Consider the following 21,808-nt stretch of genomic DNA (forward strand, 5'->3'; position numbering starts at 1 on the left):
AAGCCTTTCTCGCTGCCCAAAACTTTGTAATAAAGAAAATCAACGATAGAATTGTACGCATAGCCTATTTTTTTCATCACATGGCGTCGGTTCTATCCGTTCAAGAGACTACCTAGCGCCGCCGTGCTTCTTGCCCAAAACACCCGCAGCAGCCAGAGGTCTGTGAGGCCGGCGATGTCTTGAGGGTTAAGGCCGGAGTCGGGACTCCTAGTTCGTACCGGTACTCCGCTGCCTCGCTCCTTCCACTCTCCCCGGCGCCCCTCTCTGGTGCCTTCCGCGTGCCCAAGGGAAGCAACCGAGAAGGTTCCGGCTGCACATCCCGGAGAAGCTTGAGCTTCTGCTCATGCATCGTGCTCCAATCGTCGAGGAGGATGCCGCCGGTGTCGCCACTGTTGGGGTTGAGGCTGAGTACGAAACGGACGAGAGAGAATGCGGAGACTAAGAGGGACTTGCGATGGGACAGGATGCATTAAAAGCACACCCCTCTTCCTCGCGGCTGAGTGTAGCTTGCCACGTACAAGTAATAAGAGTCTTCTAACCTCAGGGGCTACCGCATTCGGCATTCCCCCCAAGATCCTGCCTGCACGTTAGTCCCCTCTTCGCGCCCTCTCCCCTCACTTACCACCAGTAGAAATTGTCCGCCATGCCCTTCTCTCTGAGATACCGGGCTATGCGCTCCTGCCACTTCGCGTCCTTGCCCCGACAGAAGCCTCCCCACTCGCTCACCACCACCGCCGTCTCCAACACGCCACTCAGGAAACCCCAGTGCAGGTCCCAGACCGCGGGTAGGTTGTCCGGGAAGGACCACGAGGAGAAGTAGGACTGAGGAAAGACGTCGGGGCCGTACACGTGCGGCGTGTAGACAACGCGTCTATTTAAGCCGGTGGACCCCACGTCCACCGGATGTTCGCGGACTCTCCGAAAGTTCCCTCCCCACCAGTGCCCGCCCCCGCCCCAGATGCCGCTGACGAAGAAGAGCCCGCGGAAGTCGGGGTGGGCCGCAGCGATGTGCCGGATGATTCTCTCGCTCGCCGCCTTCCAGTCCGTAAGGGCCTCGCCCGAGCCCCAGGAGCAGGGGCCGTGCGGCTCGTTCTTCAAGTCGAGGGCGAATACATTCCAGTGCGTCTTGAAGCGTGCCAACATAATGTCCCAGCTCCGCAGGATCACCGGCTCCTCGTAGCCCTCGTCGTACCATAGGTCGGAGATGCCGCGATCGGGGTCGAGCCGGTGTTGGTCTAGCATCACCATCATCCCGCGCTTCCCAGCCTCTTCCACCAGTTTGTCCATAATTTGCCCGGAAGTGAGGCTGCTAAGAGAGGCGTCGGCTTGGACGAAACCGGGCTCGGGATAAGTTGTGTCCAGAGCAAGGGCAAGTTTCACAGAGAAGGGGAGGCGTATCGCATTGAAGCCGTGAAATGCCAGAAGGTCTAGATAGTCCGTCAAGGTCTTGGAGAGACCCCCCCAGAGTCCATGAACGCACTTGTCGGGTGTTTCTGCGAGCAAGATCGGAATAAGAGACGAGTCCCTTGAGCTCATGAAACAGATTTTTGACCACATTACGTTAGGCAGTACGGCACGCATGTGCAGGAGCAAGTTCAACAAAGAAAATTCGCGTGGGGATCCTACGATGGGATGGAAATACATGTGTGCCCTCCGATGCATGCTCGGCTAAACATGCCACAGACACATTCTACGGTGTTTTATTCCCTGTATTATTTTTTCCCCTCCAACTTTCTGTGCACTTACCAAACCCGAACCAGTTGATGCCCTTAATCCGGAATTGTCGATTGTTGACCAAAACCATCCTCCGCTCCGATGTCCAGGTTAATGGCCCCTTGAGCGCCGTCAGGCCCGTCGCATTATCCAAGGACATTGCCACCTAATTTAGTGAAGACACTTGAGCTCATTAAGCCTTGCGAAATTTTTCAATCATCTTGTGCCGTCTTTCAGAGCTACTTTGCGGCCCGGCCTTGGGAGGCGTGGGGGACTCAGAGGAGAAAGTGTTGCAATGGGCCAGACAGAGACCGCACGATCCGATCCGTGAACGATCCGTGGCAACCTCGAGTAGTCACGCAGCATGGACAGGTCCTCTGAATGTGCCCTGAAAGGGCCGCTTAAGTCGAAATGGTTTGAAACAAGATGCGTACTTGAGGCGTTGTTTTTTTTTCGCAGCGGCGGACATTTCAAAGATTATGTCGGTAAGGGAAGCTGCTACTGCCCAAAATGTTCGGTTCACTCGTCTCCCTTCTCAACACACACTACCACTATCGTATTTATCAGCCAAACGATGAAAACAAGGGGTCCGGACAAAGGCACTAGCAGCAGTGAAGGCCCTGAGCGGGGAGTAGAACTAGAGAATGACGAACGGGGTATGTCTGATACCTACCAAGGACCTGTACCCAACACTTCCACAAAACCTTTGTTATTGCCGCTTTCGATGACAAGTTTGGACGTTAACTCCGCTGCTAGTAAACACAAGGGAGACGCATTGATTTTATCAGGGGAACCACATACTGATCTGTCACCTGCTATGGCCGTGGCCGAGCATAAAGGCACGGCGAGGTATCGGGAACTTCTGTACGTCTACCTGGCCATTGTAGCGGACGCTGTCACTTCCAACGTGATGGCACCCTATGCCCAAGAATGGGTACTGCATACATTTCAAACGAATAACATCGGACTCTACTCTGGCATTTTGGTGGGCTCCATGGCCTTCGCCCGGGCCCTGTCATCACCTTTCTTCGGCTGGCTTTCGGACAGCATAGGGCGACGTTTGTTAATGGCGGGGGGACTGCTGGCCGCTGGCAGCCTTACGTTGGGAGGGGGACTCTCCTAGAGATTCTGGCTTACCTTTACGTTTCGTTTCTTGGCGGGCTTGCTGAATCCAACAGAGACTGTGGCGACCGCCGCTATTGGAGATTTGGCCACAGGGCAGGAGCGAAAGGTGGCCTTCGGAGACAGCAAAGCAGCCTCGCAGGTTGCCAAGATTCTCACATCCATGATCGGTACGTGGCGATAGAAGACGTTCTTGAAATCGCATGTCACGCAAACGCACATTTTCTATCGCAGGCGGCTTTACCTTTAACCTCAAGCCCGACCCCTTGTTCCGCAATTTTCCCGGCTACGAGACTGTCCTGCTCTCCCACCTCATCACTTTTGGAAGCTGCTTGCTAGCTGTCCTCACCATCATTTGCTTCTACCGCGAAGGGCCCGATTTCACCACCTGTCTCCGGGCGCAGGAATACGAGCTACACTTCGGCCACCCCGTAACAGGAGAAACATAGGACGGGGAGGATAGCTCCCACGACGACCCAGCCAACAGGAGGGACAGCGCGGAGGATAGCCTAGACAGTCTCGATGCACCGGCGACGCCCAGATTTCCCCCACCCTTAATGCCGGAGCCCACCCTCCTCTCCATCGCCCTATCACACTACCGCTCCCACATTGAAGCTACCCGGTGCTTCGACCGCGCAGGCAGCCAGCCTAGGAGAGCCCGAGATGGAGCCCACGCCCGTCACTTCCATCTTACCGCGCGGGGACCGCACCTTCCAGGGGCGCCCGACGCTTTTCCAGGGCGTCCGCTACGTCCTCTCGTCCCCCCGTCTTGTGCGGCTCATTCTGGTCCTCTCCCTCACATCATTCTTGAACGGCGGGCTCTTCCTCTCCGTGAAGCTGCTCGCCCTCCACTCGGAAGGCTTCGACATGCAGCCCCGCGAGTCCTCCACCATCCTTCTTCTCTTCAGCTGCTGGGCCATGGCCTTTAACGCTTGCCTCTTCCGACCCCTCGTCCGTCGCCTGGGCCCCAAGCGGGCCAACATGCTGGGTCTCCTCGGCACAAGCCTCGGCGTCCTCGTCCTACCCCTCGCCGACGCCTTCGTGGAGGCGCGCACCTGGGCGCTGTGGACCTGTACTGTCGCCAGCGTCCTTGTCTTCGCTTCGAGCTACATGCTCGTCAACAGCCTCCTGGTTGGCTTCATATCCGCGCACGCCTCCCCCAGCATGCAGGGGATCACCCAGGGCCTTGCGGTCTCCCTGAGCTCCAGCCTCTTAGGACTCGAGCCGGTCGTCTTAGGCTCAGTGGCAAACGCGGCGCAGGAGGCGAGACTCCCGGTCTTGACTTTCTTGTTCCTCACTTGTGGGTACTTGGTAGCATTCCTAGCCCTCAGAGGTGTTCCACGGGCTGTGCTTGAAGGGGAGTGTAATTCATTGAATGTCGAGGGTGTTGATTTTCCCCCCATCAGACTCGATGAAATAACAATTGTATGTAAAGAATGCTTGTATTTCAAGAAATGGCTACAATTTAAAGCTGACGAATAAAGCTTTTAAAAGAAGCGACTTTGTTTCGCGCATGAAGGAAAGCACGTAGGTGTATTGCGCGTATATATCTCAGCTTCACCTCCCACGTGAATAGCATTGATTCAGCGCACAACCGATGCGAAAGCTTGACAAATATATATGTTTCTGGGATCACTCATGGAAGCACCACTGTACACTTTGTTTGCCTTCATTTCACTGTTGATGAGTCGTACGTTCCCGCACTCACACGAGGCGCGAAGTGGGAGCAAAGTCGTAATTTTGTCATGCTATTTCAGACTGTTTAAGCGTATCTTGATCCCAAATTAAGCATATTCATCATTAAGGCGCGCAAAAGTATTATATGTGCCCCACTATACCCCCGTAGTTTAATGTAGGGCACTTGGTCAAGTAAAACTCCTCTGCTCTCGGCCCCGCTCCGGCCCCGAGGCGCTTCAAGTGCGAGGATGGCATCATTGCGAAGACTTGTCTCCGCATAAGGCTTTTAAAACATAAATTTGCCGAGCGTCTTGTCGTAATATATGTGAGTTTCCTGCACCTGACCTCTCGCTTGCCCTAGGTGGTGATACAAAGCTATCTACGTAGGTCTTCCTGACTATGTCATGTGCATACACATGCACTTCTCTGAGTGTGTCATCTAAGCACAGCATGGTTGTAAATTCTCAGAACCCGGAAAGAGAATCCAGGCTTTAGGTTTTGCATGAAGAGGGCTCCCTTGTTTGACGCTTTCTCTTTATTGCTGGACCTGTTGCTGTCTGCACCGTGTAATACGCGATATCCATGTTAACGTTTATTGCACTGTAAGCCAATCCATGACTGTCATCTGGAAATTCATACGATATGCCCCGAAGCTTCCGGCTTGAAACCAGCATTTCTGTTTCAATAAAGGTGGATTCACCTTTTTGAATGCGCTAAATAGGCCACTCGCGCCTGCATTCAATAATTTTGACTAATTCCTGCAAATCAACATGCTCCAAAACTCTTCTAGTACAATCTTGTCAGTACAATCGTTTTCCCTGATCATTTCTTGAGAACGGCCCATACTACAGCTACAATCCAAGTGCCTAAGTTGACATTTTTGCGCCGTGATATCTATATTTTACGTCCACAACAGTCGTATCACTCATTAAATGATAAAGATAATTCGTCGTCTATTTGGTTGCTCGATAAGCGATGAAATGCAATCAAAGTTCTGAATCAAGACAACGAAAACCGAGCAACGACCTCCGTTGCTGATAGTTGTGCTGGTCTAGGACCGAATTGCGCAGACGACATTAAGCCACATTCCCTTCATTGGACTATTAAAAGAAAAAGACATTTTTTCCTCGTGAAGGCTTATTTTTTTGGGCAGACCTTTGATCATAGTTAAATAATTTGTGAGGTAGAAAGGAAGATAAAGACACACACATGTGTTGAGCGGCTCGAACGTTTTGGCACGGTCAGGAATGGAAGGCTCTCGCGGTTCCAGTCCATCCAGACCTGCATAAGTCTCAAATGCCGTCCAAGTTTTGGCTTACCCCGCTTTGCAAGGACTTCCACCGCTCTTTGTTTTGGAGGCGCATGGGGCATTTCATGTTCCACCGGACCATGGCTACCTTGGATCGAGGCATGCTGTGTGGCGGGGAGGCTCCATACTGACCAATACTTGTCTCTATTCCCTTTGTGTCATCGTGTTTGTGTGAACTATTGTCAATCAATCTATTCAAAAAATCAAACCTTTTCCCCCTCCATTCCATGCACAATATAGAGTTAACCCACAAACATGGGGAAAGGGTAAGTCATGCGAATAGGTTGCTAGAGGGGAGACGAGGAATGAAGAAAGACGGGAGCCGGGGTTGTTGATGAGGGATTATAGCACGCGCCATCAGAAGAGTGCACCCTCACAAAGTCTCTCTCCCATTATGTCTGTGATAGTAAACCTGCGGGGTCCAATGCAGGGCGCAAGCTGCGAGTGCACAGACGCAATGAGAAGTGGGCAAGCAAGAGGTGGAACAAGGCTCACTCGGTCACGCACATGAAGGCCAATCCCTTGGGTGGTGCTGCCATGGCCAAGGGCATCGTCCTAGAGAAGATGTACGTCTTATTCATACTCGCATGCGTTGTTCATCGCGCAGAAGGAAGATTGAGAGCCTGAAAATTTGAGAGGGCAACAGGTCGATGGCTATTCCTTTTCACAATTATCTGCCATCCCTTTCACAGTGGAATCGAAGCCAAACAGCCTAACTCGGCTATTCGCAAGTGTGTGAGAGTACAGCTGATTAAGAATGGAAAGAAGATTGCCGCTTTCGTGCCCCGGGACGGTTGCCTCAACTTTGTGGACGAGAATGTGCGTGCTGGGGGAAGGAACAGAGGAGAGAGGAGCTGTATGATAGGGGCGAATGGTTTCGACAGGACGACATTGTAGATGCAAAGGGCATAAGATGTATATTTCCCGATATAATTTACAGGACGAAGTGCTGATCGCTGGTTTTGGTCGCTCTGGTCACGCCGTGGGCGACATTCCCGGTGTCCGCTTTAAAGTCATCAAGGTCTCTGGTGTGGGGCTGCTTGCACTTTTCAAGGACAAAAAGGTGCGCTTTCTGCTTTTGAGGTGGCGAAGATGAGAATATTTCCACGCACATTGGATTATATTGGCGGGCATTTTCATGACAGAAGAGGTCGGTTAATGACGTGTCTTATTTTACTTTCCCCCAAAATACAGGAGAAGCCTCGATCGTGAAAGTTGAGACGTTCGTGGGTCTTCAATGTGACTGGAGGAAAGAGAGTTGATCATCAACCCTCATTCGACCGGTTGGAGTCTAAGAATAAAATGTTCAAACGTGGGGGCTTGCCGTGGGACTGGTCTCTCTGAATGAAAGGGGCGGGTGACCGTGCAAACGCGCAAAGTTGACTATGGGAGTTCACTTCAGAAAGAACAAGAATAGCGGTTTTCTCCACTTGCGTTGCGAAATTCTGGTACAACTCTTGTCAATAATTGGTTTTTCGTTGCTTGAACGCTTTCAGGGCCCATGTCATGTCCCATCCCCTTCCAAATACTCACTTTAAAATTGCAGTAAGGTGCAGATATTGTCACACATCCTATAAACGCAGACAAACCCGCATGCGTAGTTATTGCCAGGGCAGTGTTTGCGCAGCGTGGACACGGCAACCTCCTGCGGGTCTCAGGAGACGCCTTCGCTATCTCGTCCACGCCCTCGCCGTCGGCAGCCCCATACCACCTTCAATCTCACCGATTCCCGCGACTAAATCATGGTTCGATGAGCGGAAATCATCTCACATCACTTTCATCCGTTATTAACAGGGAGTAGGAGGCCTGGGTCGTGTAGTCATTCAGCCGAGGGGACAGAATGAGCTGGCTTTTACACGGCATGCGGCATGCCAGCGCTGGAAGGCAGCGCCGTAGACCGCCACGCCAATGGCGGCTATGTAGGGGCTTTATTTTAGTCTTGGCGTTCTCTGTCGTATCACAAGCACACGTACAAGACCTGTTGCGGAGACGGCCACCACATCCACACCTTTCCTGGCTTTATCGTAAGGTAAGACAGGACAGCTCTACATCAGGTTGCCGCATCCCGTATGAATCTCATATCATGCACCTCGCGTATAAACAGGGCGGCGCGACGAATAATTCGTCCGTACCCAAGTCGGTCCACGAGCCCTTGTTTACTTCCAGTCCTGCGCCATCGCCTCCTGTATCAACCCCCGAGGCAGAGGCGTTCCCCGAGGCCCCTACCCCTGCCCTCCTCACCGATTACCCATCACGACCACGACGAAGCAAAGCCCGTCTCCTGCGTGACGCCGTCTTCCCCATTTACGGACGAGAGGTCCATAAGTTCTTTTCCATGGGTATGATTAAGTTTTTAATAGTTTTTGTGCTCACCATCACCCGAGACGTCAAGGACACGCTCATAGTCACCAGTTGCGGCGCAGAGTCCATTGCATTCCTGAAGGTCTACGGGGTTTTGCCGGCAGCAGCCGCTTTTACTGTGGCCTACTCCAAAATGTCCAACGCGCTGAGCAAGGACGCACTCTACTACGCCTTGGTGGCGCCCTTCTTCCTCTTCTACCTCCTCTTCGACCTGGTCATCTACCCTCGCCGGCACCAGCTCCACCCTACCGCTACCGCCACGTCCTTCCAGGGCCTGAGCTACCTGCTAGGTCTTTATAATAACTGGACCTTTGCTCTCTACTACATCGTCTCGGAGATCTACTCCTCGGTCTCGATCGGACTCCTGTTCTGGCAGTTCGCCAACGACGTGATCACGGTGGACGAGGCCAAGCGCTTTTACCCGCTCTTCGGCCAGCTTTCCTCCGTCGCCCCCATCATCGCCGGTCAGTGCGTGGCCCGCGTGGCGGACGGTGGGGACTTCGGGGGGAGCCTCCGGATCCTGACGGGCCTGACCACCCTGTGCGGGATGGGCATCATGGTCCTGTACCACTACTGCTCCCGCCTTGTCCAGAAGGAGGCCAGCGACGGACTCCTCACGTCCCACATGGTCAAGAACCTGCAGCAGAGCCGGCCTCGGCCCCAGCTATCCCTTCAGGAGAGCGCCTCCTTCCTTCTGGGCTCCCAGTACCTGCGGTACATGGCCGTTCTCGTCCTGGGCTTCGGCCTCGCCATCAACTTCACCGACATCCTCTGGAAATCGATGGTCAAGGACTACTTCCCGGACAAACTCGCCTACCAGCGCTTCATGGGCTTCTACTCCTCCACCGTGGGCGCCACCACCTTCGTAGTCATTTTCTTCGGCAGTAACATCGTCAAGCACCTCGGCTGGCGCATCGGTGCCCTGGCCACCCCCGTGATGATGGCCGCGCTGGCCGTCCCTTTCTTCGCCGCCATCTTCCTCAAGGGCTTCGGGGCCAGCTCCAAGCGCACGGCCCTCTTGGCCGTAGGGGCGGGGGCGCTGATGAGCGTCCTCTCGAAAGCCACCAAATACGCGCTCTTCGATCCCACCACCCAGATGGCCTACATCCCCCTGGACGAGGAGTCCAAGAGCAAGGGCAAGGCAGCCATCGACGTGCTCGGCTCCCGCGTCGGGAAGTCCTTGGGGGCGCTCCTCCTCCAGGCCTGCGTGATGGTATTCGGCTCCGCCCTCCGGGCCTCCTACGTGGTGGGCGGGATGTTCTACGCGGTCATCTTCTCCTGGATCTTCTCCGCCAACAATCTGGCTGGGCTCTTCCAAGAGCTCACGGAGCGACCGCGCAAATACGGGGCAGGCAGTGGCTTGGCGAGCGGCAGCACGGACAGTGGTGGTGGGAAGGGCGGCGCGGGCAGCGACAGCAGTGGCGCCTCCACCGACGGGTCGGGGTCGGGGCCTACGCCTGTCGCGGCCGCTCAGGAGGTCCCTCAGGAGGTGCCTGCCGAGGTACCACCCTCGTCGTCCGCACCCTCGGCGTTCTTAGACGGTGGCCTGAACCCGCACATTGCCCCACCGCCAATAGAGGGGAGGGAGGAAGGGAGCGAGGAAGGGGAGGAAGGCGAAGGCGGGGGGGAGGGCGAGGGTCGCTGTGGGCCGTTGGAGGGTGAAGGGGAGGCAATCGCAATTCCCAGTACTGAATTTATGCAGAGTATAGCCTCGCAGGGAGCTGAGCGAGACATGTCTCTACCAAGGTCGACGGATCCCTCGCCCCCCTCTTTCCACTCCTCAGGTCCTGGCACTGCTCCATCTCAGGATTCCTCCTCCTTTCCTGCGCCGTAGACTCACACGTGAAAATCACTTTACACGAAAGACGGTCATGCGGAGAGAAGAAACAACTTCAAGCCCGGTAAAGCCAAACATCCGCACCCGCTGTCTTGACAGTCGGGTGTTCTTGGGCATAGAAATAGGAGAGTGAGGGCCAATCCGTCGAGAGGAAGTGGTGGCGAAGGGAAGGGTCTAAGGGAGGCGAGAAAAACTCACATAGATCGGTAGATGACAGCAAACATGAAAATTGAATAAACTTTGACAGGGGTGCTCATCGTGCAGAGCTTATAAGACTCGTGTTTTTTTAAAACAACGCAGGTTTATATCATGTCGTTCGGGCCGTACGTGTACTTTCGCGCCAAAAACTCTTTCTTACGCCCTCTTCCTCCTTGCGCTCCTCGCCTCATTCCTCCTCCTGCATCGGTATCCCGACCGCGTCCTCCTCACGAGCAAACTCCAGCTCGATGCTCCCTCTAGCCGGGTCCACCCGCAAAACATGCACCTCGAACTCCTTTCCCGCCTCCAAATCAAACAGCCGCCGGGAACCGGCCCCATCCTTCCCCTTCTTCTTCCACCCCCCGGGCAGGCGCACGTAGGAACGCAAGCCCGCGTCGGGCAGCATCACCTCCGTGCCCGTCCCCGTGGCCGTGGCTCGGACCACTGCGTAGGCCTGGCCGGCCGCCTTGGCTTTGGCGGCGCAGTAGGTGGCGAAGGACTCGAGGAGGACCTTGCCCCTGGAGGCGGAGCGGAGCTTCTGGGAGGCCTTACTCTGCCAGTTCACCTGAGTCATGCGCCGGATCACTTCCGACTTGGACAAGGGGGGACGGCCTTTCAAGACGGAGACCATCTGCTGCTGCGCCAGCACGTCCGTGTAACGCCGGAGGGGCCCAGTGCCGAAGCGCGCCGCGTCCAGGCCGCCCGAGACCGAGCCCGGGGCCAGGGGGAGGGTGACCGCGTGGGCCTTGAGGAATCGACGGCCCGCCTCCGAGTATAGGGCCAGGAACTCGTCCACCATCAGGTGCGCAGGCGTGCGCTGGAAGCCGATGGCCTCCAGTTCCCCCTCGGTGTTCCGCCGCACTCGCGAGACGCGTTTCCCCTCCGAGAAGCTCCGTTTCGTCAACGCACGTCGGGCCTGGGAGGCTTGCAGCAACACGTGCAGGTCCTGCGCGGCCTGACGCCGGTAGGCAGGCAGGTCCTCGAGGCTGGACGCGGAGAGCAGCTCGTTGGCCTCGTCGTATCGGATGCGGGTGATGGGGGGCACTAGGCTCAGGAGCAAGCGGGCGTTCAGGACGCTGCCGTCCGGGCCCAGCGTCACGGCCGCCGTCACACACTCGTTCACCTCCCGGTCGCTGAGGGAGGCCGCCTGGAGGGCGGGCGGGGGTAGCAAGTGCAACGGCCCGTCAGGCAGGTAGGTCGCCTCCCCGCGTTGCCGCGCCAGGGCCTCCAGCTCCGGGGTGCCCTCCACCAACGCCTGCACGTCCGCGATGTGGATGAGCACCTCCCCCGTCTCGGGATCGAAACCCAGGGCGTCGTCTGCGAATTCCGACCCCGGCGGGTCCAAGGCGTAGGCCCCCAGGCCCGAGGCCCGGTAGTCGTGGCGGCCGTGCGGGCCCCTCCGCCCCGGCCGGTTCGGGCGCTGGACCTTGGCCAGGGCCGCCCGTCGCCTCTGCGTCTTGGCCAACGCCTCCTTCGCCAGCTCCAAGATATCCTCCGGCCAGGGCGTGGCCATCCGCTGGGCCGCCGCCGTCATCGCTGCCACATTGTCCTCCCGCCCCGGCTCCGCGCCCCGCCTCTCGGTCCAATACCCCGCCCGCAGGAGCACCCGCTTGGCCCCTTCGGGCGTGGTCGGCTCTCCAAGTGCCTTCAGGACCTGCTGGGAGGTGCTCGACAGCCCTTCCACCCCCGCCCCCAGGCTGAACACCTCCAGATGGTGCAGTAGTCGCCACTGCGAGGCGTCCCACTGGGCCGAGCCCGCCCGGCCACCCGGCTGCTCCTCCCAGCCTCCTCCCCCTCGCTCCGTCCTCCCCCCCCCCTCCCTCCTCCTCCCCTCCCTCCGTAGTATCCTCCAGCAGCTTGTCCGACCGGAGCAAGGCACGCCTCTCCTCATGGTGACGCACCGCCTGCACGAAGGCCAGCACCTCCCTCGAGTGCACTACTGACTGCTCCATGGGCCGGAACCCCTCCCCCTCCACCAACAACCCCGGCACGCTCTCTTCTCCCACCTTCGACCCTGCCGCCTCAGATCCCGGGCTCAAAACCCGAGGCACGCTGCGTTTGAATCGAAAGGTCTCCGCCGCCAGGAGCACAGCGGCTGCATACCGCTGAGCGGGGCTGACGTTCGGCAGCCCCAGTGTGAAGGCATCTTTCCCCGACCCGTCTAGGGTCTCCGACTCCCGCGTGCGCTCCTGCTGCTCCTCCTTGAGCGCGGCCTCGTACTCGGGCCGGTGGAAGAGGAAGGCCGCCAGGTGGTGGGAGTCGACCGGGGCCTTGTCCCGCCGCCACCGGTGCATGGCCAGCGACCAGAAGCGCTCCAATGAGAGGGCCCGCGGGCTCAGGCTCTTCATCGCCCTCCCTGCCCGCAGCCGCACCACCGCCCACGCCTCCGGCGTCGCTGGACCGCCCTCCTGCTCCTCCAACGCCCAGGACGCAGGCGTCTGCTCCTGCTCGCTCGTGACGGGGGCGGCCCATATCCCCGTGAGCTGCCCTGCGTCCACGGCCACCCTTTCCCCGTGCTCCAGCCGCACGTTGATCGAAGCCTTTTTAAGGCGTCCCTCGTAGTTCCCGAAGGCCAAGTGTCCCTGGTGCCATATCTCCACGGGGCTTTCCGGCTGAAGCTGAACGGGGCTGGGGCCTCGAGGAGGGAGCTTCGGCGCCCGCGGCTTCGCTTTCTTTTTGCCGCCCAAGAGCATGTCCTTGAACTCTAGCATTGCCCAATCCTCTTCTTTGTCCTCGTCTTCGCCTTCACCCTCTCGGACGAGGGCGGAGAAAATTCTCGTTGCGGAGGAGGACGGAGAGCGCGAGGAAGTGGCGGCATGTGCTGGCGGCCGTCCTGCTCTGGACGCGACGTGAGAGCAGGAAAAGAAACCGGGAGGCAAGTTTGACCGCGGGGCGAAAGCGTGTAAAGGATGTGTGAATCCCAATGCGCAGGCAAGGCCGAGCAGCAGCATGGAGCGGGGCGGTATTGTGGTGCTGCATGATGTCGTGCTTGGAATGGTTGTAGTGTCCTCCTTCCCTCTTCTTCTCCGTCTCCGGAACCTGCACTGCCGACATATGCCATTGCTAGCACTGAAAAGATTCATTCAATCGTCGACGCTTCCTAAAAATTTGTTTCGGTGGTCGTGCGGTTAGAAATACGTCGGGTGAAGTAATGTGGCCCAGCCAACCTCATGCGCATGTGGATACTCCCAGAGCCCGGCCAAGACATGGGTTAGAGGGTTGCCGCAAACAGCAAAGACACTTCCGTCACATGACATAAAAAATGGTTCACCAAATGACAAACGTATTCATTCAATGCGGTGCCGTGCCCTGGAGGCCAGTCAATCGAGGTGTTCTCGTACCGCCCATCTAGTGGCTTTTCCCCCCGACGGGAGAGGCCTCGCCCGGGACAAGTGAGCCGGCCGTGCCGGGCGACTACAGAGGGAGGGGTTTTGAAGCCAAATGGCCAAGATGAACCACGGTTGGGAGTGTCGAACGTCCCTGCGTACCACTCGGACGACTGAGGTGAGGCATCGCGGCAGACTGCCCCCCTTTATAGCTCTCAGTGCACGCTGGGCCGGCAAGTTGACCTTTTTCCTTCTTCAAGGCAGACCGGAAGCTTCCGCTTGCTTTTTAATGGCCGGAAGCTCTAGACTCCTGCCGCCAAGGGACAGGCTATACAAAATTTGTAGCCACATCATTGAAGCTCTGCAACAGCGATGTAAATGAGTGCACAGCGCGTGGATCGCGTTTGCCAAAACGGTTTTTGGAAGAGGTTTTGCAGCGGCTTGGCCTTGCCAGCTTAAAGGCCTCGGAGACCCGAGTATGGTCCCGGCTTACCCCAATGGGAACACAAGTAGTCATCAACGCCGCCTTCGCTTACCATTTCCACATTCTTATGCTTTCTTTGAAACCTGACAGGGAGCGCAGTCATGCATACGTCCTTTTCTCAGTCCACGGCGACCGCCGAGGGTTGCAGGCGCGTGCAAGCAGCCAGCATGGGGGGCGGGTCCAGCGGAGACAGTAAGACAGCCGCCGCACGCATTCTCGGCTCAGGCTCTGCCGGTGTTTTTGAATTGGTGAGATGTTATTTAGTCGCTAGCATGCCATGTGGCTGTGATTTGAAATCTTATTTCCGCTTTTAAATTTTCCGCACGTAGGCCTTATTCCACCCATTCGACACCGCGGCGAAGCGTTTGATGAGCTGGGAGGTAAGGACTGTGTCCCGAATCTCGGAGGAAAGAAAAATGTGGTGGTATCCCTTGTATGATAGTTTACGTGGAGCGAACACCCTTTCGAACGAGGAGGGTGCCAGTGGCGCGGGTGCCGCGAGGCCTCTGCCGGCTGCCCAGCCAGCCTTCTTTGGGAAAGGAGAGAGAAGAAGGGTTCTGCGATTCACAAGTGCTCCTCCTCCCTCCCAATCACCCCCGTGACAGGGTCGGATCATCGTGGCCGGGCACACCATGACCAACCTGAACAACGCGGTCTTCCGCAATCAAGCGGCCGCGGCCCCCATAAGCAAGTGGCTCTCTCTCTTCCCCGGCGTCACCTTTGGCGCCGCTTACAAGGTCCTCCAGCGCGCCTATAAATTCGGCGGTCAGCCCTTCGTGCGGGATTTCCTGACGCAGCACTATCAGGAAAACTTCGAGAACGCGGTGGGGAAGAAGAACGGGAAGACTATGATCTACGCCACTGCCGGCTCCATCATGGGGGTGGGGGAGATCGTTCTGCTGCCTTTGGACGTGCTCAAGATCAAGGCGCAGACGAATCCGGAGGCTTTCAAGGGGCGTGGCCTTTTCAAGATCTTCGCGGAGGAGGGCTGGGGCCTGTACCGAGGAGCGACCTGGACAGCGGCTCGGAACGCTCCGGGTAGCTTTGCGCTTTTTGGAGGCTCGGCCGCGATGAAAGACTACGTCTTCAAGCTCGAAAAGTACAGCGACGCCACGTTCTTCCAGGACTCTATGGCTTCGATAGCGGGGGCTGTTGCGTCCATTAGCGTGGCGCAGCCGCTGGTAAGAAAGGAGGGGGAGAGAAAGCAGGGAGGAAGGCGGGGGAGAAAGGGGAGAAGGAGTGTCCTTTGCGTGGGGGAGAAGGAGTGTCCTTCGGGTGGGTGGTACGGAAGCGAGCGGTTTCAGGATTTGGTGGCGCCTGTGTGGGCGTTCTCAGCTCCTCGCAACGTATGCTGACCCGTGCTTTCCCTTCTTTTCTCGCACAGGACGTGATCAAGACGCGCATTCAGAAGCGCGATTTCAAGGACAAGACATCGGGGATGAGCATCCTGAGCGACCTGGTGAAAAATGAGGGTTTTGGCGCCTTCTTCAAGGGACTGACGCCCAAACTGATCGTGATCGGGCCCAAGCTGGTCTTCTCTTTCACCATCGCGCAGCAGCTCATGTCCTTCTTCGAACGGCGCTTCTAAAGCCAGGGCGGGAAGGAGGACGCTAGCTACGGAAAGGGGCGAGCGGTCCATTTTGAGCGAGGACTGCCGCTGAGGAGGGAAAAGGCAGGAGGCAAGCGTCGCAGGAGGAGCATCCCATGAAATCCAGGACACACGGGGAATTCCGGGAGCGAGGAGAGGGCGTGTTTCAAGCCTTGCGTGTCCGGTGGGCGAAGAAAGAGGGGGACTGGATTGTTTTTGTAGGCGCCGGAGCGGAAAGGGCAAGGGAGGGATGTATGTGGGGGGGACTGTCCGGATCCACCCCGCAGACATACCACACCAACAATTTTTGCATGTGTTAATCTTATGGCATAAACGACAAAGAACACGCTATAGCGAGAGAATAGGCAGGCCACTGGCTGAGCTGGATGTTTTTTTGTGTGGCCGAGGTGGACGGAGCACTTCAGAGAAGCAAGTGAAAGGGGAAAAGACCGCCCTGAATGCCTCCTCCAGGCCTCAGAAGACATCTGCTTTAACGGAAAGTAATGTTCATTCTTTATTGACCCCTGCTGCAATGATTTTGTACGAGACGACAACAGGCGAATTCGGATTTCAAAATTTTAAACCAAGCACTGAGCGGCCGATCACTCTCGTTCCCCTTCCCTCTTCACTGTCAGCATTCTCAGGATACTATTGCATGAATCGTACAACCTCATCCGCTGTACAGAGACGAATAAAAACATTGGGAGGGAAAGAAGAATCTACAGAAACTTGCGCAGTCAAAGTTCGAAAATCTACAATCCAAATGTATCCCTCCCCCTTCCTCCCCCCTTCCATTTCGCACCCTGCTAAGCTAAGGAAGTGAACCCAAATACCGTTACACGACTCGATGAATCCGTGCGCAACGCCGTGGCCTTACGGCTCTGGCGCATAAGCGCTGTCGCCTTGGAAGGGCCCCCGTGCGCCACTCCCGGCCTCAGCCGTTGCTCGTCTTCCGTTCTCGATCCTCCGGTACCGCGTCACAGGCTGACGCTACCTTGCCTTCCACCTTCCTAACGTGCCATTCCACAACCTCTCACATTTCTGATGCCCTCCGCTGTGCACCCACCGGGGTCCGGCTCACTCGACCCGCCGCGGCCCCACCCCGGTTGCCTCCTCCGGGCCCATGTCCTCGTCTGTCTGTCCTTCTTTTTCCTCCTCGCGCTCCGTCGCCACGGACTCACCGGTACAGAGGGGAGGAGCGGACGAAAAGGAAGAAGGGATGGAGGCAGGGAGGAGGGTGCAGGAGGAGGAGGCCGAACGCGGGCGGGCGGAGGCTCCCTGCGGAGGCTGTCTGGGGTCATTCGAAGACAGCTGTCCAAGAGAGAGAGGAGGCGCGCCCCCATGAGCGAAAGACGCCGGCTCGGTAGTCTTCAGGCCTTCCCCCCTTCCGAAAGCACTATGAGACGCGCCTGGCGGCCTCGGATCCTGCCCGCGCCCTCCGTATGGGCCCTCCTGTCCCGTCGCCCCGAACCCTCCTCGCTGCCCGTCGTCATACCGCCAAACCCGCTCCTGCTGTCCTGGCTCCTCCCGCCCCGCACCCTCGCGGCCTGATGCCACGCCCGGCCTCGGGCCCGCTAGTGCCCCGCGCGCCCCTGGCGTCGTCTCCCCCTCGTCCGCCTCCCCCCACTTGTCGCCCCCCGAGCGCTCAAATCTCGGCCTCTGCTCCCTGTCCCCGCCCGCCACCAGCATCGCCTCGCGCCTCGCCTTAAGCTTGACCAGCACTTTCCCGACCTCCCTTCGAAGGGCGGCCTCCTCGGCCCGGGGAAGCACCTGTTGGGGCGGAGCCGGCGTCGGCGCCTGGAGAGGGTAGGGTGCATACGCTGGGTACGGATCCGGTAGCCCTAGCCCTGACCTCATCTGTCCGTGCTGGGCGAGACCATAGTGCGCGTAGGCCAGGCTGACGTCGTGCGGCCCCCCGCCCCTTGAGAAGGCGGTGTAGGTGCCCGGGGATGGCACTTCCTGCCCGCGGGGGTGCCGATGGTGGGCCCCGGTGGGTAAGGAGGGGACGCCATGGAGCCGTCTAACCGATCCCGCGCCGTCCCCTGAAGGCTCCTCCGACCCGAGAAGCATGCCCGACCCCTCTGAATCCAGAGCCATGCCCCCCGCGTGCGTCATCCCCGCCATCCCGCGCGCCTTGGCAAGTTTGGCGAAGTACTTCTGGGCGTGCGACCGGATCTGAGCGCTGCTCCGTGTCTTGATGTCTGCCGCCACCCGCTTCCACTCCCGCCCGTACACCCGAAGTCCTCGCAGGAATGCCTCGTGCTCCTCGGCCGTCCATCTACCCCGCACGCTCTCCCTCCTTCTCTTCACACCCACCGTCCCTGCAGGGGGCATGGGCCACATCCCCGACTCGGTGCGTGCCCCACCTGGACCATCGCCGTACTCGCTCGCCGCGTCCGACGACAAGGGCCTGGAGGTATTGCTTTCATGCTCTGGGAGGTGCGTTGATAAAGGGTAGTTCGGAGGATGCGCGGTCTCGTTCGCACCCTGCGGGGACTGAGAGGGAGGCCTCTGGTGCGACCCGGCAGAGCCAGCGGACACCGCCAAGGTGGACGGCTGCGAATAGTGCCCAGGCACCGAGGGAGAAAGTTCACAAGACGTGGCATCCGAAGTAGATGCTGCGGGTGTATATTGAAATGAATGCTGGTTTGAGCGAGAAGTCGGGCCAGCTGCGGGGGCGGCGTGCGCCTCGTGTGTGTCACCACACAGGGAGTCCTTTCCCTCACCACCCTCAGTGACGCCATTTCCTCCCTTGTCAACGGACTGACGTGTGGGTAAGAGTTTCTGGCTCGAGCCACTCGGAGAGGGGGGCGGAGGGGGAGGGAGGCCCGGGCCCGGGGCCCCTCGGTCAGCCCGAAACGATGACACGGGCCTAGGCGCGCGTGCATTTTGTGAGTGCAATCCATGCGTGGTGTTGCTCAGTTTAGGCGCTGACATCCTGTTGCGATTGTGTTCAACGAATGGGTTGGTGTTTCCCGAAATTACGCTCCCGCCTGCAAATCTTTATGGATATGTTCTCCTCGACGAGTGCAAGGCAAGTTGCGGAGAAGAACGTTTCCTGCTCCTTGCGAATGCCCGACGCCCGCGCCACAGGCGTCACGAACACCAGAGACCACAGAAAGGTGCCCTGCAACCGGAGAGCCCACGTATGAGAGCACCGTTGTTGTGATGGTTGCAGGCACGGGGTAAGTGCCCATGGTACCAATGAAGAGAGGGGAAATGGTCTGTCCTGGGTTTCCAACCGACGCCGTCGAGAGCGCCGACGCCTTCCTCTCGGCCGTGGACCTTCGTGGGACGCCTTACGTTTGTTTCAGGCCACCGCACAGCATTCCGCAATAAGTTTTTTTTTGGGGGAAATGCAGAGGAAAAAAAATCCGCTAACATGCAGTGTGTGGCTCTGGAGTGGAAAGCATGGTCAATGGGGATTATCGGACGTGCCGAGTGCGGCCGCATCCTCTTCCCACTCTTTCTGAAGAGACCTTGCTTATTGTACATCAGGGCTGCCGCTCGACACTTTGAAATTTGTTTTAATATATAGCATATATGCAGAGGGGGAGCATACGAACTATATGTCTGTAGGTGTTACATACTTGTCTTTTTCACCGGACGGGTAAGGGCTAGCTTACCCTACCTTTTTACCGAATCTTTTACAATCGCGTGATACTATTTACTTCCCTGTGCGGCTCACCTCTCTACGACCTATTAAAAAAATCGAAAATTGACGATTGCAAAATGCTGTACCAGAGGGTACGATCAAAATCGCCCGGCGTAGCGAACGGAAGATCGTAACATAGCTTGGTTGTCAACATGAAGAAAGGACGTCTGCCTGTGTGGGTTTGTATTGACCACCTTACATACATTTATACTAGAAAATAAATGTGTTTGTATGTTGGTGTGGAGGGCAATCAGTCATCGTGAAGTGGTGGATGCAATAAATGCCTTTGACAACAGAGGTCGACAGGTACGGGTTTGGGAGCGATACATGCTAATATGTTGATCCGCTGGAAGCTGAGGTCCATAGTGTGTAGCATTAATATGTAGAAAGTACTGGCTACATTTCTTTGACCTTATAAATTGTTTAAGTGGGCTGTCGTGGGACTTTGGGCCTCCAGAATAATATAGTAATACAAGAAAGTATCATATGACCTAAGCTGAGCATTTTACCTCTTGGGAGCCCACATACGCTCGTTAGCACCCCGAAAAGACAAATTTGACAGAATTTTAATTTAGCATCCCATTTCTCCACACTTCAATGACCGATACTAAGCCTTTAGGACATGTAACACCCGCCAAGCGCTGAAATCGCGGATACTTAATTCTTCAGAATGTTACGCCTTACATGGCGAGAATGGAGAACAGACACGACTTCATCCAGAGCGAAATTGTTGTATTTTTATCTATGTTCTCCTCCTCAGGCAGTACAGTACGCATGAAGGTTGAGAGGGAAACCTTCTTTGTTCCTCTTTGTCAAGCTCATGGGAAGCCAGGAGGTTGATTGGTGAAAGGCGCAATATCTTAGTTCAAAGCCAAGCCTTCAATGGTATTTATTGTTATGCGATTTGAAACGAGATATGCTGTGATCACTTCTGCATGTTGCGAATTGGTAGCAAGTTGCCATTTCTTCCTGGACCAAGAGGGATGAAGAATGATTTAGAAAAACGAAATAGATTCTTCTTATCTTTTGTACGCGCTTCCATGTCATCGCACGCCGCTCCTTTTTTCTTTCTCTTCATGTAGATAAGCATTGATGTAAGCCATGAAATTGGAGTATTGCTCTTGCTGGCCTACAATAAAAATGGCCCCCTTTTTTTCCTTCGGCGATCAGGCAGGTGCTACCTGTAGTAGCAGTCGAGGAGGACATAGCATTCTCGTGGCATCACCTTGTGTGATCTACTACTTGTCGTCTTCAGGCTAACCCGTGCTTTGAGTCTATTTCAATTGATTGTGAGCCATCCGTGTGTCAACGGTGCAACCAAAAACTGACCGATATCTCCATATTTGAGAAAATCGATCGGAAACGGCTACGGTATCCCGGCCTGGTAGGAACCCAGGCATCTATACTGAGAGGGTCTCCACCACATGCACTGGCACTAATAGGACACTTCACATCCTATACTCTTTAACAAGTTTAATTTGACCCTCCTCCGCCCCACCAAGCAGGCGTTTCCCACCTGGCATCATGGGTGAGGAGTCGAGAGGCAACCTCGAGCCGGCGATACCCTCGGGACTGGAGCAGGTTCTAGCTCTGAGAAGCGACACACAGGACGCCACGGAGCGTAGCGGCCCGTTTAAGACGGAATACCTGCCAGAGGAATCAACCGATGAGCATGGGCGACCGGTAGGCCGTCACCGAGAGCTCTTGCCTTCCTCGTGGGACCTCTCCGAGACCTGGGGTCCTAGCATCGAGGCGGGCGAGGAGGGCGGGCGCAGGAAGGGGCACCGTCGGGAAAGAAATGATGCTTCACGCGCCTGCAAGTGGAATCCTGAGGCGGCGGGTCCCTACCACGCCACTTTGTCCAGCGACAGGCGCACAGCCCGGTACGCGGGCCGGGCGAATCACCCGGAGGACGTGGGCGTGGTCAAGGCGGACAGGCCTTTGCCCCGACGGGCCGCATCCTTCTACTTCGAGGTGACGATCCTGGACACTCCCCAAGACCGGAGCACGACGTCGGCGACCGTGGGTCTGGCAGCCCCAGGCTTTCCTCGGCATCGGCAGCTGGGCTCTTGGGCCCGCTCGTGGGGGTATCGGGGGGTGGACGGGAGGATCCTGGAAGGACCGGGGGAAGGCGAAGAGAGGGGAGGGGCCGGCGGCCACGGTGGGGCCACGCAGACTCGGGGCCAGGGCGCGGCGCTGCGAGGGAAGGAGTACGGCCCGGGCTTTGGACGTGGCGACGTGGTGGGTTGCGGCGTGGACCTGGCCAGCGGGGACGTCTTCTTTACCAAGAACGGGAAGCACCTCGGTGTCGCCTTTCAGGGCCTCTTCCGCGCCCCCGGCCCGCCCTCCCTCCAGATCCCGGCATTCGCGCCCACGCGTTCGGCCCGACGAGAGCCTGCGCCGGCAAGGCGCGCAGCGGGACCTCTCCCAGACCCCTCCCAGGGGGGCCGGGCCTCGATCCGATCTTCTTCCGCCTCCGAGACTGACGCTGCGCCTTCCTCTTCTCTCGCCGATAGACCTGGAGAGGGTAGGGTGCAT

The 21,808-nt window shown here is 57.2% G+C and overlaps 1 protein-coding gene across 1 annotated transcript; it reads right to left on the reverse strand.

Annotated features, from left to right (window-relative positions):
- Window positions 1-12,046: 12,046 nt before the first annotated feature.
- NGA_2121600 (weakly cyanobacterial exoribonuclease ii) lies at window positions 12,047-13,319 on the reverse strand (the record flags this gene model as incomplete). The annotated part of the gene is made up of 1 exon (XM_005854554.1): window positions 12,047-13,319. A coding segment is annotated over exon 1 (1,254 nt), but the record flags the coding sequence as incomplete, so codon positions are not given.
- Window positions 13,320-21,808: the final 8,489 nt, after the last annotated feature.

This window comes from Nannochloropsis gaditana, assembly GCF_000240725.1.
Source record: "Nannochloropsis gaditana CCMP526 unplaced genomic scaffold scaffold466, whole genome shotgun sequence".
Taxonomy (NCBI): Eukaryota; class Eustigmatophyceae; order Eustigmatales; family Monodopsidaceae; genus Microchloropsis; species Microchloropsis gaditana.